Source organism: Somniosus microcephalus, chromosome 1 (assembly GCF_052327205.1).
Source record: "Somniosus microcephalus isolate GS21.2 chromosome 1, FLI_Smic_1.0, whole genome shotgun sequence".
Classification (NCBI taxonomy): domain Eukaryota; kingdom Metazoa; phylum Chordata; class Chondrichthyes; order Squaliformes; family Somniosidae; genus Somniosus; species Somniosus microcephalus.
Window position 1 is genome coordinate 432,100,353 of NC_140987.1, and position 22,814 is coordinate 432,123,166.

Consider the following 22,814-nt stretch of genomic DNA (forward strand, 5'->3'; position numbering starts at 1 on the left):
ATAATGTAAACATTTTAAAAAGTTTATAAAAGTTACCAAAATCTTCAAAAAACTTCCAAAAACCTATTTAAACTGCTGCTTTGCATGTAAAAATGCTTAGCAGTTTGACAGAAACATTGGGGGCGTGTCCAGTGAAACTGAGACCTCACGGGGCGTGTCTCACTTGCACTGCACGCTCCTGGCTTCGCGCTGGCTGCACTCCTGGGCGGCGTGACGTCATACGCTGCCCGGGATTCTTCTTCTGGAAACACCAATTCCAGGCGTCCCTGGAGCTGATCGGCAGTAGCGCGGGGTAAGTGCAGAAACGGGGCTGCAAGCCCCGTTCACCAATTTCTGGCCCAACATTAATTTAACAACTAAATGATAACGAATTACAATCACAATTACTGTTGCTAGATACATTGGTTAAGTTTAAGCAATTATAAGTTCAGTCTTTGAGGAGGCTTCCTGATTCTGTCTGGATAACGCCTCTTTGGGGTATCAGGTTCTTCTGGCAATGTTGCGTCGGGATCAATGTCTTTGTTTGGTTCATCTGCTTCCAATATTACCGGTTCTGCGGTAGCTGCAATTGGAACGTCAATTTCATTACCAGGTGTATCAGATCGTGGTGTGGAGTTGACGTTTTCCAGTGACTCTAGAATCTGGTCAGCATGGCGTCTTACAATGCTCTCCCCAACGTCCACGGTATACATGAGAGGTCCTTGTCGTGTACAAATCGTTCCTGGCTGCCATTTCTCAGTGCGGTAGTCCCGGGCCAAAACTGGTTGACCTATCCTAAAACTCCTGGTCGGCCTTTCATTCATATTCTGAAACTGCCTGTTCTCCACATCTCTTCGGACGTTTGGCTTAACCAAATCCAAGCGGCATCGTAGTCTTCGATTGAAGAACATCATGGCTGGAGTTTGGTTGGTAACCGCATGTGTCGCATTCCGGTAGGCAAACAAGAAGTTGTCCACCTTGTGTTGTAGGGGTATATCTTCATTACACATTGCCTTGATAGCCTTCTTGAATGTTTGGACAAACCTCTCGGCCAATCCATTAGTGGCTGGATGATATGGGGCAGATGTGTAATGCTTAACGCCATTGTTCTTTAAGAACCTCCGGAACTCTTCAGACACAAACTGTGGTCCATTGTCAGAGCAAATCTGTTCAGGCAGCCCATTCCTGGCGAATATGGTTCGCAAAACTGTGATAGTTTTTTCCGTGGTGGTTGAGGACATTTTTATTACCTCTGGCCACTTTGAATGTGCATCCACCGCGATTAAAAACATCGAGTCCATGAAGGGACCAGCAAAATCAATGTGCACCCGTTGCCATGGAGATGAGGGCCACTCCCATGGATGCAGAGGAGCTTGTGGTGGGGCGTTTTGGACCTTCTGGCATCCTGCACAGCTCTTGGTCATCTCTTCGATTTCTCTATCGATTCCCGGCCACCACACAAACGCTCTGGCTAAGTTCTTCATTTTTACCCCACCCAGATGACCCTCATGAAGCTCATTGAGAACTCTATCCGTCAACTTAGGTGGAATTACTACTCTGGATCCACACATCAAGGTTTCTCTGCACACTGACAGCTGTTCTCTTCTCGGCGAGAATGCTGGCAGCAGTGGTTCGCCATGTGCTGGCCATCCCTTCACCGTTAAATCATAGACCCGTGATAGTGTCGGGTCATTCCGTGTTTCCTTTTCTATGTTTGCATTCGTCACAGGGAGACATTCGACTATGGTCGAGTGGAATAACTCCATTGGATCCACTGCAAGGTCTTCTTCTTCCACCGTCGGCAACGGTAGGCGTGACAATCCATCAGCATTTCCATGCTGTTTAGTTCCTTTGTACTCGATGTCATATTGGTGTGCCCCTAGGAAAAGGGACCATCTCTGCAGCCGTTGTGCCGTCATTATCGGTACACCCTTCTGAGGGTTGAAAATGGAGACAAGAGGTTGATGATCGGTTAGTAGAGTAAATTTTTGACCGTGCAGATAGTGATTGAACTTCTTCACCCCCCACACTAGGCTGAGGGCCTCTCTGTCAATCTGGGCGTAGTTACGCTCGGCAGAAGTTAACGAGCATGACGCAAAAGCTATCGGCCTCTCTAAACCATCAAGGAATTTATGTGACAGTACCGCCCCAATGCCGTAGGGAGACGCATCACACGCCAGCCTGATTGGCAGTGCTGGGTTGTAGTGAGCCAATACTTCCCTTGAAGTGATTAAGTCCTTACTCTTCTGAAAAGCACGCTTACAATCATCGTTCCATTTCCATGCTACCCCCGTTCGTAGCAGGGCGTTCAGTGGGTGCAGAATTGTCGACAAATTCGGCAAAAACTTATGATAGTAATTCACCAACCCGAGGAATGACCTCAGTTGCGACACATTTTCAGGCGCTGGGGCCTTAACAACCGCTTCAATTTTGTCAGGGGACTTATGTAACCCCTCTTCATCAATCACGTGGCCACAATACGATATCTGTTTCTTAAAAAATTCGCACTTGGGGCGGTTGGCTCGCAGCCCATGTTCCCGTAGTCTAGTGAGCACCAGTTCTAGGTTGTTAAGGTGATCACTGTCATGTTCACCTGTTACAAGGATGTCGTCCAAGTAACACTGAGTCCCCGGAATCCCTTGCAGGACTTGTTCCATCGCTCTTTGCCATATCGCCAGAGCCGATGCTACTCCGAATACCAATCGATGATACTGGTAAAGACCTTTGTGAGTGTTTATCGTGAGATACTTCCTAGAGGACTCTTCAACCTCCATCTGCAAATATGCTTGTGCTAGGTCAATTTTTGTAAAACGCTTCCCTCCAGACAGTGAGGCGAAGATGTCTTCTATCCTTGGAAGAGGATATTGTACTGTGTGAAGGACAGGGTTCACCGTCACCTTGAAATCCCCACAGATGCGAATCTTCTTTGGCTCTCCGGACTTATTGCTTAACGTTTTCTTCATGACAGGAACGATGGGTGTCGCCAACTCGCTCCAGTCGACCTTAGACAACACGCCCGCCTTCTCCAGATTCTCCAGCTCTGCCTCGACGGCTGGGTGAATTGCATATGGTACCGGTCTTGCTTTGAAAAACTTGGGAACTGCATTCTCTTCTATTTTTATCGAGGCGGTTACGCCTTTAAGCGTGCCCAGTTCTTGTTGAAATACCTCTTTGGCGTTAGCTAAGATTGTTGACAATCGTCCAGGAGTGACGTCTTCATCTTTTTTACCATCCACCGTCATTGCATGAATGGAATGCCAATCTAAGTTTATCTTCCTGATCCATTCCCGTCCCAATAACGGTGGTCCACCATTTGGCAGTATGTAGAGATACAATTTCCGTATTTTCTTGCCATTGTATTCGACAGGCACCCTTATTTTTCCTCTGGGGTATGCTTTTTGCCCCGTATACGTCGTCAAGACGATGGATGTCTCTCTCAAGGGTATGTGTGAAAATAGCTGCTCGTAGTCTCGTCAATTCATGACGGTATCATGTATCCAATTCCATTTTAACTTGGGACCCTGCTATCGTGAGGGTGACCCAAATGGTTCGGTGATCCTCTTTTGCGATTACATTGTGAAGTTTGAGACAGCTTAGTCTCCTGTTTCCGGATTCACTATCGCTCATCTGGTCTTCGGAACTACTGTCCGTCATCTTTTGTACTTTCTTGTACGGTTCCTTAGTAGCCTTTTTGTTGTCGCTGGTCTTCTTCCCAGACCTGCAAACTCGTGCAATGTGTCCAATCTTCCCGCATTGTCTGCATATTTTGTCTTTGGACCAGCAGTCCTTCTGGTCATGGTTAGTTCTGCCGCAGCGATAACATTTTGCAAATCCCCGTGTCATTTCGTGGGTGCCGTATTCCTGTGGTTTTTGTTGAATTTCTGCAGCTCCCCTGGCTGCTGCTTCATACGATACTGCCACGTTGAAAGCCTTATCTAGCGTCAGCTCTTTTTCTGAGAGTAACTTCTTCTGTGTTCCTTCACTCAGGAGTCCACAGACAAATTTGTCCCGTAGGGTATCTGCCAGTCCTGCTCCGAACTGGCAGTGCTTTGATAGCTTGCGTAGTTCCGTAAGATACTCAGCATTGCTCTCATCTTTGTGCTGAGTTCTCCTGTGGAATTTAAATCTTTCTGCTGTCAACAGCGGTGCAGGGTTTAAGTGTTTCTGTAGGACAGCAACAATTTCGTTAAAACTCTTCGCCTTCAGTTTGGCTGGAGTAATCAGGTCCCGCAATAGGCCGTACGTTCTAGCGCCCATTAAGTTTAGCAATATCGATGCCTTTTTCCCCTCCGCTATTTCGTTTGCCTCGAGATATACCTCGACTCTTTCCACATACGTGGTCCAGTCCTCTAATGTATTATCAAAAGCAGTGATACAGCCAGTCTTCGGCACCTTGCAAATCTAAAATGGCGCCTCCCGCGCTTTGCCTTCTTCCCTGATTGAACAAAATGGCACCTCCCGCACTTTGCCTTCTTCCCCGCTGTTGTTAGCGCTGCTTTCCACGGTTTCTTGCGCGTTAAATATTGATTCTTTTCCTTTTATTATTTCCCCGTCGTGGAGCGGACCCTCTGGGACACTTCCCTCCCTCTTCTTAGGTCCGAACGCTGCCCGGCTTCGAAGCACCGGCCGCGCCCTGTGTGCTCCACCCTCTCTCTCTTTGCTTCCCGACTCGCTGCCCGGCCCCGTTGAAAAGCCACCCGATCGAGCTTCAGCCCGCCGCAGCCCAGGAAGGATCAGAGCACTACCTGCCACCAGCCCGATTAGTTGGGAAACCACAGACCGAGGAACCCAGCCTGGCTCTGGACAGTCTCTCCTGCAAGTTTTCAAACCGATGATTGACGGTCGACGCCCGTTTCCCGAGTTTCTTTGGACTCTATTTTTTTTTTCTCTTTCTTCTGGCTCCGACCTTCAACAACGTCGTCCGAGGTGCTGCCGAGTTGCAGGTAAGTTCGTTTCTTACTCGTCGCCAGTGTTAAGTCCATGAATGATTGAGACACGGACCAGCAGGAGTGAAAACAAACAAGTCTTTACTGGTGGAAGTCAATAGTGAAAACTAACAAACAGAGGCTCTCTAGCGCCTTTTATACAGGGGTGGTCACTGCCGGTACTGCAGTCTGAGACCAGTTATTCTCTTAAAGGTACATGCACAACAGAGGTCTAGTTGTGTCCTTCACTAGTTCCTGTTAAGAATGTCCTGCGCAAGCTGGGCCCGGGCCCGAGTATTTATACTCTCCCTGGACAGTGCCACCCGTAGGCCGCTCAGTATTATTTCATAAGTCTTTCTTTCATGAATGACTGATTCATGTCAGGGGTCTTGCCTCAAATATGCTGGTCGGGCTCGGCTAACCTGGCGGCAGACAGGAGCAGGGCCAGAGGAGGCCTGTACAGCTGAGTAAAATGTCATTTTATTTTGGTTCCCCTGTGGGCCGGCGCACTCCTCCTAACAGGCGGGCAGGAGCGTGGTTTTGGGGGACAGGAGGTTGCCGGCCAGGACCGACTGAACAGTCGCCGGCGCTCAGGTAAGTCACGGGGACAGGGTTTTGAGAGGGCCATGTGTTCGGGGGGGTGGGGGTGGGGGGAGGAAGCCCAGGGCAGGATTGAGGCACTCCTGCTCCTCCGGGCCCCACGAGGAAAGTCAAATAAATGTACTTGTTTCGGCCTCTTCTGGCCCCGTTCCCGCAACGTTTGACAGCGGCCAGGGAGCAGGACGTCAGCGGGTAATTGTCCGGGCTGATTTTAACTGCCCACTCGGCCGGTTTCCACCCACACAGTGTCGAAATCACATCTGTTGTTTGTTTGGTTTCTGGACAACAGACAGCTTTCTGCACAGTAACAGACTAATATAAGATACATTAAACATAAGGTCATTTTATTTAAGCAGTTGTATAGTGCTCGTCGGGCGTCTGTTTAATGTGCTTTGTAGCTGTTTAGCTCTTTAAGAGAATGGAAATGGAGAAGACAGGTAAGGGAATTTTTGCTTTAAGTTAAAGGTTTTGGCTGGGACTTTCCTCAAGAGCTGCTCCTGCGGACTTCCGCCATATGTCTGGCGAATCTATAGCAGCAGAACGGGAGCAGCTCTGAGGAAATTCCCAGCTGCTGTATCAAAATTGAATGGATATTTATTTCCTGATGTTCTAACTGTTTAGGTGCTGGATTGCCAGGACAGCCAGGGGCTCCCGGCCTTCCTGGCCTAAAGGGTGAATACGGCACACCAGGCACAGGAATAGGAGCACCGGGATATCCTGGCGAAAAAGGACTTCAGGGAGATCCAGGTAATTTAGAAAATTGACTGTAATTGTTCGTTAGCACCATATTATTTTGTGCCACGGTAGAACATGTTTGGTGGCAATATTGGTGGTGTTGCTTTCTTATTATAGTGATGAGTGTGTTACCACAGGAATTTGTACCTCAGTATCTTTACTGTTCGTGTCTTACTGTGCCACAGTAAGGCATGATATTTGGTGTGGGTTACATTCTCGTGTTACATTGCTGGAAATTGTCCCACTGTATGGAGAATCATTGAGCTGAATCTTGACAGGGGCGGGCTGCGTAGGCGGGGGTGGGGTGGAGTTTCTGTCGGGAAACCCAGAGGTTCGGGTTTGCCCGCGTGCTGTGGAGTTTTGACTCCACAGTGTGCGTAGTTTCGCTACGACAGGTTCCCTGCCCAGTAGTCAGCCTGATTGACGGGCTTGGCTTCCAGTCGGGTGGGGAGCAGTCCGGAGCAGGCCGCAGGTAAGGCGCCTGCTGCTGCTAGTGGGGGGAAGGGGGTGGGGGGTGGTGTCTGATCATCACACCCAACCCCAACTCACCCGTTTTTGTGGGTTAAGATTCAGCCCAATGGGTTTGATGTTGTAATGTCTGCGACTCTGCCCTAAGTCGACTAGATGTCTGTTCAGTTGTTATCTGTGGCCATCTGATTATCAAAACCTGTATTAAGGAGACCCTCGGTGGCTTGGCAGTACCATGTGGTTTGGTACTGAGCCATACTGACCGAGAAGATCCCAGGTTTGATCCCTGGTTTGTGCTGACTTAGCTGGATGGTGGTGGAAATAGTCATCTCCCTCCCAGGGTAGGAAATGGGAAAAATCAGCCAGTGTTATTGCTGCTGCTTCTCTCCATTGACTCCTGCTGCAAAATACAAGGGATGCTAGATAAGTACACGAGGAAGAAAGGAATGGAAGGGTCTGCTGATAGGCTGAGATGAAGTAGGGTGGGAGGAGGCTCGTGTGGAGCATAAATAGCGACATAGACCAGTTGGGTCGAATGGCCTGTTTCTGTGCTGTAATTGCTATGTAATTCTATATATAGATGTTGGGTAAGGACAGGATCAACGTCAGCTATGACATCTGTCTTTCATTGTCCAAGGGGCCCCACATGGAGCATTTGGGCAAGTTGCTGCAGTAGTGCTTAGCCATACTCCAGTGTAATCAGTGTGTCCAGGACAGAAGAAAAGAAGAAAGAGATGAATGAGTTTCTTGCCTGACTGCCATTCCTCAGGTTTCTAGCTCTCACCGTACTTTACATCCAAAGGTTCCAATACATAGAGTTACTTATTGAGTGTATGACATGAACATTTGGGTCAATACTCATAGAATCATAGAAAGTTATAGCACAGAAGGAGGCCATTTGGCCTGTCGTGCCTCTGCTGGCTCTTTGAAAGAGCAGTCGTGCTTAGACCCACACGCCCGCTTTTTGTCGTAACCCTGTAAATTCCTCATCCCCAAGTATCTGTCCAACTCCCTTGTAAAACTATTTATGGAATCAGCTTCCACCACCTTTTCAGGTGGAGCGTTCCAGATCCCGACAACTCTCTGAGTGAAAACATTTCTCCTCCTCTCCCCTGTGGATCTTTTGCCAATGATTTTGAATCTATGACCTCTGGTTATTGACCCACTCACCAGAGGGAAATGTTTTTCTCTATTTACTTTATCAAAACCTCTCAGCATCTTGAAAACCTCTATTAGGTCACCTCTTAGCCTTCTCTGTTCCAAGGAGAACAGTCCTAACTTTTCCAACCTCTCCTCATAACTGAAGTCCTTCATCCCTGGCAACATCCTGGTAAACCTCCTCTGCACCCTTTCCAAGGCCTTTACATCTTTCCTGAAGTGCGGGGCCCAGAATTGTCCACAATACTCCAGCTGAGGCCTAACCAGTGATTTATAAAGTTCTCGCACGATCTCTTTGCTTTTATATTCTATTCCTCTATTTACCCATATGCTTTTTAACCACCTTAACAACTTGCCCTGCCACCTTTAAGGATTTGTATAGAAGGACACCAAGGTCTCTGCTCATCTACACTTTTCAAAATCATGCCTTATATTGGTCTGAAATATGTCAAGGCCACAGATATTAAGGCTTACATTAAAAAATATATTTTGGCCATTAACCTATTAAAATGGATTTGTTAATCTGGTGATACAGTTGGTTGGTGTAATAACTTGTGCTACCCTGTGATAGTGATTTCCTAATCTTAGGAGAGGCACAATGTAGGGAAACGCCTTCAACGTAGGCATGGAAAATTGGAGTGTGGAAACTGAGTAACTATGGGAGTAATTTTAAGCTAACACACCTGGCAAGAAGCTGGTGTGATCAGATCGGCCCCCTGTTTCACACCCTGCCTAATTTTACTTTTCATTGGTTTCCTGCCGGCCCAGGTAGGTTAATATTGCCCCCGAAGAATTGCTCAGGGGTCCAAAACCGAGATTGGGGGCACATACCTATCATGTGCTCCACGTTGGTTTTTAGGACTGAGATGCGGAGAAATCTATTCACTGAGGGTTGTGAATCTTTGGAATTCTCTGCCCCAGAGGGCTGTGGATGCTGAGTCGTTGTGTATATTCAAGGCTGAGATCGATAGACTTTTGGACTCATGGGGAATCAAGGGATATAGGGATCCAGCGGGAAAGTGGAGTTGAGGTCGAAGATCAGCCATGATCTTATTGAATGGCGGAGCAGGCTCGAAGAGCCATGTGGCCTACTCCTGCTTCTATTTCTTACATTCTTATGGACATCTTGGGTCCGAAAACCCACGATTCCGCTTCGCCACGGTAACTATAGCAGAGCAGGAGTTGCAGCCAACTGGTGACCCAAGTGCCTGAACCTGTCGGACTTCCCGGGATCAACCCATTAGCATAATGGCGCTGGGCACCCATGTCGGTATCGACCCTTCTTGAGTGCCTGCCATATTGGAGTTGGTGTGGTGGGAGGGGGGGCAGCAAAATTCAGTCCTGGTCAGCTCCTTGTAGGTGCAAACCAGTAGGTCTGGCTGTAAACTGCAGCAGGCATTTGGAACCTGCTCCTTTGTTAAAAGAGGGGTGATTTTACTGGGGCCAAAAGGTGAGCCTTGGAAGATTCCAGTCAATGAATCCTGCCTGGAAGACTCAACTAGCCCCCACTTCAAATCTACTGTACACCTGTTTCTTGCTGGGCCTGAGGAGGTGCGAGTAACGAGAATTCCAACGCAAATGGGATTAGAATAGACAGGGCTTGATGGCTGGCACGGACACGATGGGTCGAAGGGCCTCTCTCTGTGCTGTATAACTCTATGGGGGGAAAAATTCAGTTGGTTGCGCCTCCCGTTAGCGCCCGGGTGCGGCACTGCCCCCGCAAAATTCAGCGGGAGGTTAGTGGCGGCGCTAACCGGTAGCGCCCCGCGGCGCTGCACCACTGGCGATGACATAATTGGCATGCGCAGCGCCCCACTCACACCCCGGTCACGATCTTCAGGAGCGCCCCCTGACTTACCGCCGGATGCTATGTCCACCGGGGTCAGGTGTGCGTACCTGCGGCCGGGGAGGCGCAATTTAAAGGCGCGGTGCGGGGCGGCCATTTTTGTTGCTGGCCGCCTGCCAGCACCTGCCTGCGCTCCCGTCCCAGACCTCCTGAAACACGCCCCCCCCCCCACCCCGCAGAGTGCTGGCTGCGCTCCAAGAGCCCGGCACTTCTCTTGCGTGCTGGGCTCTTTTGCCTACACTCCTGATCCCCGGGGGCCCAGCTGGGCCCCAGGTCACGCTGCACAAGGCCCCTCCCATTTAAGAAGGGGAGGAAGACCTGCAATACCGTGGCGCGACGTGCTGCAGCGTGTGGCGCTGCGGCACATAACGCCGCAATATTGACTCACAGGGCCCCAAGAGGGAAGCGGGGCGCTTCCAGTAGCGCCCCGCTTCCCTCTTGAGGCGCAACCACTCAATTTCCGGCGCGGGGACGCTAATTTTTCCGGGGCGCTAAGTTACGGCCCCAATTGGGGCGCTACCCAATTTTTAGCCCTATGACTCTATCCCACCCGTTCTACCTCCTTTCACTACGATCAAACTGCAAAGCGGGCAGACACAACTACTGCACGCCCCGCCGCCAGTGGAAATCCCTGCAGCTATTTATTTGGGGCAGAGACTCGGCAATACTGGGTCGCACCCCGTTCTGCACTCACTTGTCCCCGCCCATTCAGATTCCTTCCAACAGGCCCCGAGGAAAATCCGGGACCCTTAAGAAGTCGAGAGTTGTATTGAGGAACAAGATGTTCACCCAACATCCTTAAAGCAGAATAGTGTGTGATGCAGGGAGGGGTGAGGAGAGAAACTAACCTGGGGAGGCACTATCTCACACTTTTTACCTCGCAAATTAAAAAAATACTTCCTTATTTTAAGTTGGTTAAGAAAAATGTTGAAAGGAAAATAAGACTATAGTTTATAGTTGTTGGCCTAGCCAGAACAATTGGTTCACTCAATAACTGTTTCCTGCTCCATTAGGTCATGGTGGATCATTGGGTCTTCCAGGGAAACACGGATCTCCAGGAATCACCACCGCTTCAAACATTCCTGGGAGGCCAGGTGATCTGGGTCCACCTGGATTTGACGGTGAAGCAGGTAAGGTATTTCTCATCGTGTAAACAACACAAAGGGAGCAAATCTCCTCTGTCTGTTCGACCTAGTGTATGTACTAAGTGAGCGTAATCAATTAGTGATTTTGTCTGCTACTGCACAGGACTCAATCATTCACTCTTTTCTCTTAGAGTTACTCCAGGGGTGTTTATAGTTGTTGACCACATTAATGCACAGATGAGCTACTAATTTTTTTTTACTCCTTATTAGCACCAGCTTGCATTCATATAGTGTCCTACGGCACATCACAGAGGCATAAGGGGAAACGGATGCTAAGCCATAGAAGCAAAGATTAGAAGGTCTGACCAAATGCTTGCTCAAAGAGTTAAGTTTAAGGGGGGTCTTAAAAGAGAAGAGGGAGGAGGAGAAGTAGAGGTGGTGAAACGGGCATAATGAGGCCCAATTTCTGGGATCAACGTCTGCGCAACAAGGACAACAACAACAACAACAACTTGTATTTATATAGCGCCTTTAACGTCGTAAAACGTCCCAAGGAGCTTCACAGGAGTATTTTAAGACAATAAATTTGACACCAAGCCACATAAGGATAAATTAGGGCAGGTGACCAAAAGCTTGGTCAAAGAAGTAGGTTTTAAGGAGCATCTTAAAGGAGGAAAGAGTGGTAGCGAGGCAGACAGGTTTAGGCAAGGGAATTCCAGAGCTTAGGGCCTAGGCAACAGAAGGCACGGCCACCAAAGGTTGAGCGATTATAATCAGGGATCCTCAAGAGGGCAGAATTAGAGGAGCGCAGATATCTCGGGGTCGTTGTGTGGCTGAAGGAGATTACAGATATAGGAAGGGGCAAGGCCATGGAGACATTTGAAAACAAGGATGAGAATTTTGAAATCGAGGCGTTGCTTAACCGGGAGCCAATGTAGGTCAGTGAGCACAGGAGTGATGGGTGAACGGGACTTGGTGCGAGTTAGGACACGGGCAGCCGAGTTTTGGATGACCTCAAGTTTACGTAGGGTACAATGTGGGAGGCCAGGAGTGTGTTGGAATAGTCAAGTCTAGAGGTAACAAAAGCATGGATGAGGGTTTCAGCAGCAGATGAGCTGAGGCAAGGGTGGAGATGGGTGATGTTAAGGAGGTGGAAATAGGCGGTCTTTGTTATGCTGCGGATATGTGGTCGGAAGCTCATATCATGGTCAGATATGACACCAAGGTTGCAAACAGTGTGGTTCAGCCTCAGACAGATGTTAGGGAGAGGGATGGAGTCAGTGGCTAGGGAACGGAGTTTGTGGCGGGGACTGAAAACAATGGCTTCGGTCTTCCCAATATTTAATTGGAGAAAATTTTGCTCACCCAGAACTGTATGTCGGACAAGCACTCTGACAAGTTAGACACCGTGGAGGGGTCGAGAGAAGGGGTAGTGAGGTAGAGCTGGGTGTCATCAGCGTACATGTGGAAACTGACGCTGTGTTTTAGGATGATGTCACCAAGGGGCAACATGTAGATGAGAAATAGGAGAGGGCCAAGGATAGATCCTTGAGGGGACACCAGAGGTAACGATGCGGGAGTGGGAAGAGAAGCCGTTGCAGGTGATTCTCTGGTTACGATTAGATAGATAAGAATGGAACCAGGCAAGTGCAGTCCCACCCAGCTGGACAGCGGTGGAGAGGTGTTGGAGAAGGATGGAGTGGTCAACTGTGTCAAAGGCTGCAGACAAGTCAAGAAGGACGAGGAGGGATAGTTTACCTTTGTCACAGTCACAAAGTATGTCATTTGTGACTTTGATGAGAGCCGTTTCAGTACTGTGGCAAGGGCGGGAACCTGATTGGAGGGATTCAAATATGGAATTGCAGGAAAGATGGGCACGGATTTGGGAGGCAATAACACGTTCAAGGACTTTGGAGAGGAAAGGGAGGTTGGAGATGGGACGGTTGTTTGCAAGGACGGAGGGATTAAGGTTCGGTTTTTTGAGGGGGTGATGACGGCAGATTTGAGGGAGAGGGGGACAGTACTTGAGGAGAGTGAACCGTTACCAATATCAGCTAACATGGGAGCCAGAAAAGGAAGTTGGGTGGTCAGCAGTTTGGTGGGAATAGGGTCAAGGGAGCAGGAAGTGGGTCTCATGGACAAGATGAGCGCGGAGAGGTCATGAGGGGAGATCGGAGAGAAACTGGAGAAAGATGTGAGTTCAGGGCTAGGGCAGGGGGCAAACTTAGTGGAAGTTCGGCCCGGTGGGCTAGGGGAAGAAAGGGAAGTGGCAGAGGCAGCTGAACGGATGGTCTCAATCTTAGAGACAAAGAAGTCCATGAGCTCCTCACATTTGTTATCGGAGGTGAGGGTGGAGGAGACAGGGGAGAGGGGTTTAAGGAGACGGTTAGCAGTAGAGAATAGGATGCCTGAAAATGACCTGAATTTGGGTCGAGCCATGTTTCAGGCACCGAGGCATTAGGTCCCTTAAATATCTGCCTAGCATCTGTGACAAGCGGGACAGGCGTGGGGCCTGCACTGCTCAGGATTCTTAAGCAGCTGCTGCAGCCTTAGCAAGGACCTGAAGAAGGAGCAGCGCTCCGAAAGCTTGTGATTTCAAATAAAGCTGTTGGACTATAACCTGGTGTTGTGTGACTTCTTACAACTAAAGATAAGATTTTGAGAATTTTTTTATTTAAAAAGCCTTCCTGTGGAGCCAGGAGAGCAGGAATGCTCCCCCGACTCTACAATCATCGTGATTCAACCATCCACCCTGCCTCACCCACTATTGCCCGCTCTGTGTCAGCCAGTGGCTCGGTTGGTAGCACCCTCGCCTCTGGGTCAGAAGGTTGTGGGTTCAAGTCCCACTCCAGAGACTCGAGCACAAAAATCTAGGCTGACACTCCAGTGCAACAACAACTTGTATTTATATAGCGCCGTTAACATAGTAAAACGTCCCAAGGCGCGGCACAGGAGTATTTTAAGACAAAAACTTTGACACTGATCCACATAAGGAGAAATTAGGGCAGGTGACCAAAAGCTTGGTCAAAGAGGTAGGTTTTAAGGAGCGTCTTAAAGGAGGAAAGAGAGGTGGAGAGGTTTAGGCAGGGAATTCCAGAGCTTAGGGCTGAGGCAACAGAAGGCACGGCCGCCAATGGTTGAGCGATTATAATCAGGAGGGCAGAATTAATGGAGCGCACATATCTTGGGGGGGCTGTGGGGCTGGAGGAGATTACAGAAATAGGAAGGGGCGAGGCCTTGGAGGGATTTGAAAACAAGGATGAGAATTTTGAAATTGAAGCGTTGCTTAACTGGGAGCCAATGTAGGTCAGCGAGCACAGGGGTGATGGGCGAACGGGACTTGGTGCGAGTTAGGACATGGGCAGCCAAGCTTTGGATGACAGCGCAGTACTGAGGGAGAGCTGCACTGCCAGAGCGGCCGTCTTTCGGATGAGACATTAAACCAAAGCCCCGTCTGCTCTCTCAGGTGGACGTAAAAGATCCCATGGCACTATTTCAAAGAAGTGCAGGGGAGTTATCCCCGGTGTCCTGGACAATATTTATCCCTCAACCAACATCACTAAAACAGATTATCACATTGCTGTTTGTGGGAGCTTGCTGAGCGCAAATTGGCTGCCGTGTTTCCTACATTGCAGCAGTGACTGCACTTCAAAAGTACTTTGTCGGCTGTAAAGTGCTTTGAGATGTCCAGTGGTCATGAAAGGTGCTATATAAATGCAAGTCTTTCTTTCTTTTCTCCAACCACCCACCCGGGACTTACCATCGGGCCACTGTTGGTGACAGTGCACAAGTCTCGATAGAATTTGCAGTGCTGCCCAGAACACTCTGCATGATGTTCTGCAAGGAGCCAAGTAACTGGTTCGCCCACTCAAGCTGAGGAAGTGCTCTCAATTAGCTGGCCCTTTGAGGTCAGAATCATGAAGTAATCCAACAGGTTCAATGTTCATGCTAAACCTCTGCCCAGCAACAGTCTTACCATTCTTGAGACCCCCCAACTCTGCCTCTTGTTCACCCACATTCCTCGTCTCATCCTCTGTTCGCTCTTCACGGTCACCAATGCCCTCTGAAGTATGATGCCTGAGCTTATGCCTACTTCAAGTGATCTGCGTGACAAGAGTGAAAAGACGAGCTTTGCAGTTCTTTTCCTCAGCATATGGATTGTTCTTTGAAAGAAGAAAATGGCACATTATGAACACACAAGATTGTTATGCACACTAATGCTGCACTACCAGCACAGAGAAACGCTCACTGCTTTTAATTTGATTAATGTCACGGTCATTTTAACAGTCAACATGTATAATAGCCCAGAACATTGTTGCTTCCGCACACTTCAGTGCCTCCCGAAGCTGTGTGACCTCCCAGCCTAAGATATCCATGATGGCCTCTTCATAGCATGTGCCAGGTTTTATTAGTTGAGTCCCATCACCAGTTCCCAGATGATTCATCTGCGTAGAAAAGACCAGCATGCATTGCACGTCCTGTTCTAATACTCTGAAATATCTTCTTTGCCTTTCTTGTGCTCCATATTCAACTTTACTAGATAAATTCGGGTTAACAGTACTCTTTTGTGAAACTATTCAGGCAAACATGTCTGACACCTTAATCACCGTGAGCACCTACATATAACAGCGTTAATTAATGGACAAGCATTCACATCGAGTGCTTTGATATTCTTCAACGCAGGCAACATTTCTCACACATCAGCGTCGCGCTCAGTGAGATAGTTGCCCATGATCCCCCCGCCCCAGACAGTGACTTCCTATTGAAACTGGCAATGCTGGAATTAAGAGTTTATACCCAGGCACTTTGACTACTTACTTCTGTCCTGATTTTTGAAGCAGCTTCTTTTGAGCGAAAAGGTATTTTGAAACTTTTATGTCACCCATATTTACGTGGGAAATGTGATCATATAGAAATTGAATTCCGTCTCCATCTTTTCAAACCCCTCCATGGCCTTGCCCCTCCTTATCTCTGTAATCTCCTCCAGCCCTATAATCCCCCTAGACCCCTGCACTCTGTCTATTCTGGCCTTTTGAACATCCCCGATTTTAAATGCTCCACCATTGGCGGCCGTGCCTTCAGCTGCCAAGGTCCTAAGCTGTGGAATTCCCTCCCGAAATCTATCTGCCTTTCCACTTCTCCTTTAGGATGCTCCTTAAAACCTACCTCTTTGACCAAGCTTTTGGTCAGGGACAGGAGTGTGTGACTGCAGGTGCGAGGCAGGTATGTGGATCCAGGAGGTAGCATTAGAGGAGCCTCAGCCCTTGCATTTGTCCAACAGTTATGAGGTTCTTGCAACCTGTGTGGACGAGAGCAGGGACTGCAGGGAGGATGAGCAAACTGACCACGGCACCGTGGTACAGGGGGCCATTCAAGAGGGGGGTGTAAAAAGGAATGTCGTAGTGGTAGGAGAGATAGTTAGGGGGATAGATACTGTTCTCTGCAGCCTAGAGCATGAGTCCCGAAGGCTGTGTTTAATAAGTTCCTCTCCAGCCAGGGTTAAGGATCCAGTTGTCATGGTCCATGTAGGTACCAACGACATAGATAGGACTAAGAAAGAGGTTCTGCTGAGGGAGTTTGAGTAGCTAGGGACTAAATTAAAAAGCAGAACCACAAAGGTAATAATCTCTGGATTACTACCTGAGCCATGAGCAAATTGGCATAGGGTCAATAAGATCAGAGAGTTGAATGCGTGGCTCAAGGATTGGTGTGGGAGAAATGGGTTTCAATTCATGGGGCACTGGCACCAGTACTGGGGAAAGAGGGAGCTGTTCCGTTGGGATGGCCTTCACTTGAACCATGCTGGGACCAGTGTCCTGGCGAATCAAATAACTAGGGCTGTAGATAGGGCTTTAAACTAAATAGTGGGGGGGGAGGGTTCAAGCGAGGGGAAATTTAGAAAATTAAAGAGAAAGGACAGGGCAATAGTGCAGGGCAGCGATATGTGCAATGAAAACCAGAGTGTGACAGGAAGGGACAGAGCGTGCAAATAAGGTCAGAGTAGGGAAAAATGTTAAAAAGTCAAAATTAAAGGCTCTTTATCTGAATGCATGCAGCATTCGTAACAATATAGATGAATTGACGGCACAAATAGAAATAAATGGATATGATCTAATAGCCATCACAGAGACGTGACATAACAAAAAACAGATTATCTGGTCATTATCACATTGCTGTTTGTGGGACTTGATGTGCGCAAATTGGCTGCTGCGTTTCCCACATTACAACAGTGACTCCACTTCAAAAAAGTACTTAATTGACTGTAAAGCGCTTTGAGACGTCCAGTGGTCGTGAAAGGCGCTAAAGAAATGCAAGCCTTTCTTTCTTTCTTCCTTTCATATAAGATTCTGAGGGGGTTGGACAGGGCAGATGCTGAGAGGATGTTTCCTCTCGTGGGGAAATCTAGAACGAGGGGGCATAGTCTCAGAATAAGGGGTCGCCCATTTAAGACGGAGATGAGGAGGAATTTCTTCTCCGAGGGTGGTGAATCTTTGGAATTCTTTACCCCAGAGCGCTGTGGAAGCTGAGTCATTGAATATATTCAAGGCGGAGATAGACAGATTTTTGAGCAACAGGGGAGTCGAGGGTTATGGGGAGCGGGCAGGAAAGTGGAGTTGAGGCCAGAATCGGATCAGCCATGATCTCATTAAATGGCGGAGCAGGCTCGAGGGGCCGAATGGCCTGCACATACTCCTATTTCTTATGTTCTTATGGTCATCTGCCCTAACATCTCCTTATGTGGTTCAGTGTCCAATTTTGTTTTTTTTTATTACACTCCTGTGAAGCGCCTTGAGATGTTTTATTACGTTAAAGGCGCTATATAAATATAAATTGTTGCTGTTGTTGTTTTCTGTGTTTTAATGGGTCATAGTTCTCCATTTGTTCATTTATGTACCTCTCGCTTACTCTTTCTTGAGTTTCCTGGAGATATCTTGGTGACATGATTGTGATGGGGGTGATTTTCCTTGGCATGTCTCCCTCTCCGCTGCCGTAACTGCGGCGGAAATTCGGTGGAAACCCCGTTTACATGTGTTTAGGGCGTTTCCACCAAAGTTACGGTGGTGGAGCGGGAGCAACCTCGTGGAAATTCACCCCCAAAGTGTCCGTTTAATTTAATGAAAGTGCTTCAGTGAAAGTTTCTCCAGTAGGTGGCAAGCTATCCCAACTTGGGCAAGGGTTTGGGCTCAGTTCTTGTTGGAATAAAGTGCTTAGTGGAACCCTTGCTGGTTGTTTTACATTTTATTGTATAAACAACATTGCTTGAGACTCTGGCGATTGCAATGTGGCGGGCATTCGCTGAAGGTTGGTAGTTTTGGAAGGTAATGGAAAGGACCCCAGTTGGGAAAAGACCGCTTGAAAGCTGAGGTGATGCTACTGTGCACGGGACGAGCTGATAGCGGAGTGACAACGAACGGTCATCTGTAGGATTTGGAACAAGCAAGAAAGGGATAAAAGAGGTCTTGTGGCTTCTATGGTCATCCTGGGTACTACAATTGGCTGACTCATCTCAGCTATGTTCTCGCCCAACAACCTCAGTCATGTATGACTACAAACTGGGAGGTTGTTATCTGTGCCTAGCTTGTTTGTATCAATGGACGGTTACAGTGGCAGTGGAATGTGTTAAGGAACTAAGATGCAGGAGCTTTGCTCTTAGAATATTACATGAGAAACTCTACTGCTGCCCGTATCCTAACCTGCACCAAGTCTTGCTCACCTATCACCCTGTGCTCACTGAGCTACATTGTCTGCTGGTTCCCCCAGTGCCTCCAATTTAAAATACTCATCCTCATGTTCATATACCTTCCATTGTCTCACACTTCCCTATCCCTGGAACCTCCTCCAGCCCTACAACCCACCAAGAGGTCTGAGTGGCTTCAAATCTGGCCTCTTCTGTATCCCTCACACCCTGCGCCTCACCATTGGCACTCATGCCTTCAGCCACCTTGGACCCAAACTCTAGAAATCCCTTCCTAAAGCTCTCTGCCTCCCCACCTTAGTTTCCTCCCTTTTTACCTCTTAGACCAAGATTTTAGGTGCCTTTTACATTAAAGGCGCTAAAAAGTGCCCGTTGTTGTTGTTGGTGTGCTTGTTTTTGAAACTGGTCCCAGATGGATTGTGTCAAACAAATACTGATAAATGTGAACCATTTCTGCGAATAGAGATTTACTTTTCTTACTCTTTGCAGGTCTTCCAGGTCCACCTGGTTCTCCTGGGCCACCAGGTTTGGGATTCGAAAGGGGAGATCCTGGTAACCCAGGCCTTCCTGGTGTCCCAGGACCACAAAGCATGCGCGGGAACATCGGACCTCCTGGAATCTCGGGAGTCCCAGGCCCTCCAGGATTGAAGGGTAAGCAATGAAGTGTAACTTTTACCCCTCTTAGTGAAACATTCCATTAATTCCAACAGAGGGTTCAATGTCCATTGAAGATTAAATGTATACACAACAGTACCTGTTCCCAGCTTAGGTACCTCCCTGATCATAATGCTCTAGGATTTCTTGAAGGGCTTCACCCTGACAGAGAGAGAGATGGCAGGTCTACATAAGGCTGCCAGACAGGACATTTTTAAACTACCTTTTGATATGACATAGATTAGGGGAAGGGAATAGTTTATTCTGAAAATAACCCTATCACTCTTTTGTTATCTTCCTTCTTTAACCTGCATTTTCTATTACAGAAGTAGTCAGATTTTAAAACATCCTGCTGTTCCTTGGTTGAATCAGACCGTTGCTTTTTTATGTTTGTACTAGATGCTTTCTGATTTTTGCATTTGGAATATGTAACTCCATATGCAGCTAACTCTACACTTCAGATGAATAGAAACTGAAGCTCCCTAATGGTTTAGTGGGCAAATGCACTGTCTAATGTGGCACTGAGCCATAGTCACCAGGTCGAAACATAGAAGATAGGAGCAGGAGTAGGCCATTCGGCCCCTCGAGCCTGCTCTGCCATTCAATGAGATCATGGCTGATCATCCAAACTCAGTACCCTGTCCCTGCCTTCTCTCCATATCCCTTGATCCCTTTAGCCTTAAGAAATATATCTAACTCCTTCTTGAATATATTTAATGAATTGGCCTCAACTGCCTTCTGTGGTAGAGAATTCCACAGGTTCACCACTCTCTGGGTGAAGAAATTCCTCCTCATTTCTGTCCTAAATGGCTTACCCCTTATCTTTAGACTGTGACCCCTGGTTCTGGACTTCCCCGCCATCGGGAACATCCTTCCTGCATCTAGTCTGTCTAGTCCTGTTAGAATTTTATAAGTTTCAATGAGATCCCCTCTCATTCTTCTAAACTCCAGCGAGTATAAGCCCGATCGACCCAATCTCTCCTCATATGTCATTCCTGCCATCCCAGGTATCAGTCTGGTGAATCTTCGCTGCACTCCCTCCATGGCAAGAACATCCTTCCTCAGATAAGGCGACCAAAACTGCACACAATACTCAAGATGTGGTCTCACCAAGGCCCTGTACAACTGCAGCAAGACATCCTTGTTCCTGTACTCGAATCCTCTTGCTATGAAGGCCAACATACCATTTGCCTTCTTAACCGCCTGCTGCACCTGCATGCTTACCTTCAGCGATTCCAGATTTGTTCCCCATTCAATGCAGTTGGCTGGGCAGCAGTTGGAGTGCAACATTTGGTGTCGGCTCCCCTGGGCTCAGGATTGGAAAAATCAGATCTGGTTCCTGTTTCTGATTGCTGTCCAGTGGCCTTCCAGAAAGTGTGTATACGTGTCTGGCTGATTTGTGATGCTGTCACAGTTGAACAGCCTGCTGACAGACAGCATCTAGGTACATATATGGATATTGGCCACTTCAGTGTGGAAGTTGGTGGTGCTGGTGGGACCATTCTGAGCAAGAATCAGTGCTTTAGGAGAACATAAGAACATAAGGAATCGGAGCAGGAGTAGGCCATACAGCCCCTCGAGCCTGCTCCGCCATTCAATAAGATCATGGCTGATCATCAACCTCAACTCCACTTTCCCGCCCGATCTCCATATCCCATGATTCCCCTAGAGTTCAAAAATCTATCTCAGCCTTGAATATACTCAATTATTCAGCATCCACGGCCTGTTGGGATAGAGAATTCTCAAGTTTCACAACCCTCTGAGTGAAGAAATTCCTCCTCATCTCAGTCTTAAATGGCCTACCCCTTATCCTGAGACTGTGCCCCCTAGTTCTAGACACTCCAGCCAGGGGAAACAATCTCTCAGCATCTATCTTGTCAATCCCCTTCAGAATCTTGTATGTTTCAATAAGATCACCTCTCATTCTTCTAAACTCCAGAGAGTATAGGCCCATTCTACACAATCTCTCCTCATAGGACAGCCCTCTCATCCCAGGAATCAATCTAGTGAACCTTCATTGCTCCGCCTCCAAGGCAAGTATGTCCTTGGAAGAGACAGCACTGAAAAAAGTATATGAATCAAAAATCGAAAAGCTTTTCAATGTACAGCCAATGTATTTACTGTTGTTAAATGAACAACACTTGAGTGAGTACTTTTGTGCCTGAATTACCCATAGTGCCATTCGGAATAATTTATTGTATTAACTTATTGTTGTAAGAAAACAATTTATAAGTGAAATCATACATTTACAATTGGGAGCACTGAATGACGCAGCAAGTACATAACACCATCACGTCAACGACTTGAGTTTGAATCCAGACCACAGTGAGAGGTTCAACGTCTCCTTTGGAACAGAGAAACAGGAGGAGGCCATTCAGCCCGTCGAGCCTGTCCCCACCATTCAATTACATCATGGCTGATCTGTATCTTAACTCCATCTACCCGCCTTGGTTCTGTAACCCTTAAGACCCTTGACTAACAAAAAACTATCAACCTCAGTTTTGAAATTTTCAATTGACCCCAGCCTCAACAGCTTTTTGGGGGAGTGAGTTCCAGATTTCCACTACCCTTTGTGTGAAGAAGTGCTTCCTGGCCTCACCCCTGAACGGCCCATCCCTAATTTTAAGGTTATGCCCCCTTATTCTGGACTCCCACCACCAGAGGAAATAGTTTCTCTCTATCTATCCTATCAAATCCTTTAATCACCTTAAACACTTCAATCAGATCACCACTTAATCTTCTATATTCAACGGAATACAAGGCTAGTCTATGCAACCTGTCCTCGTGATTCTGGCTCCTTTGCCTGTGAGGGTCCTACATGGAACGGGTTTGAGGCAATCACAACTCACTTCCCAGTGGACAGTGCCCACGTGATAAAGCTGCCCATAATTTGTCACAAATTGGCACCAAATCATCAGTCTTGCTCTAAGAGGCCATAAGGGTAGCTGATGTATGAAATTATGTCACACTGATATAGAGTAAGGGTTTCTCACTAAGGTACATTGTAGAGAGTTGAGCAAGACCCTGATATGGACAGTGGGTGTAAAAAGATGGAAAGGTACCCTTTACCTTGATGACAAAGTTAGCTGAAAATTTGGGATTGTAAATAGAATATCTGACAATATTTTCAGATTTAAATTCTGTTTGAATGCTTTTTGGAGTGACATGAAGGACTAATCAATCTAATGGCAGGTATAAGGTATTAATAATCAACTCAATTCTTTGTTTTAGGTCAAAGGGCGGAACCAGGCAGAATGGGATTTCCAGGCACAGATGGCCCTTCTGGTGATCAAGGTTACCCAGGACACAAAGGGGATCCTGGTGCTAGAGGTAAGATATGGTAATATTGCAGTGACATACATGGTGGGCATTCTTTCTGGGAATTGGCTACCTGTGGCAGACTTTGTTCAATGAATAAAATTAAATTACAGAAATTTGGCAACTCAGTAAGAGAATGTATCATCATTTGTATTCCATTTCAGAATTGATTACAAAATTGGCTACAAGCAACGTTCTCGATCTGGAGGTCCTGCGCAGCCCGGGACCGGCTTTTCAAATGGGAGAGAAATTTTGAATGGGCCGCGCAGCCCATTAAAGGGACCGCGCACGCAAAAAAATTTAGAGGGAACATTGATTACAATGGGGTAGAAATTTGTTACAAAGGGGTC

The 22,814-nt window shown here is 47.6% G+C and overlaps 1 protein-coding gene across 4 annotated transcripts in view; it reads left to right on the forward strand.

Moving 5' to 3' along the window:
* Positions 1–22,814, forward strand: part of LOC147125292 (uncharacterized) — a 534,520-nt gene that overhangs the window by 487,497 nt on the left and 24,209 nt on the right. For all 4 annotated transcript variants that reach the window (XM_086000735.1, XM_086000743.1, XM_086000728.1 and 1 more), the window contains 4 exons: positions 6,126–6,251; positions 10,725–10,841; positions 18,982–19,143; positions 22,378–22,476. In XM_086000735.1, the coding sequence (XP_085856861.1) occupies positions 6,126–6,251; positions 10,725–10,841; positions 18,982–19,143; positions 22,378–22,476 (504 nt within the window). The remainder of the gene's footprint in view (positions 1–6,125; positions 6,252–10,724; positions 10,842–18,981; positions 19,144–22,377; positions 22,477–22,814) is intronic.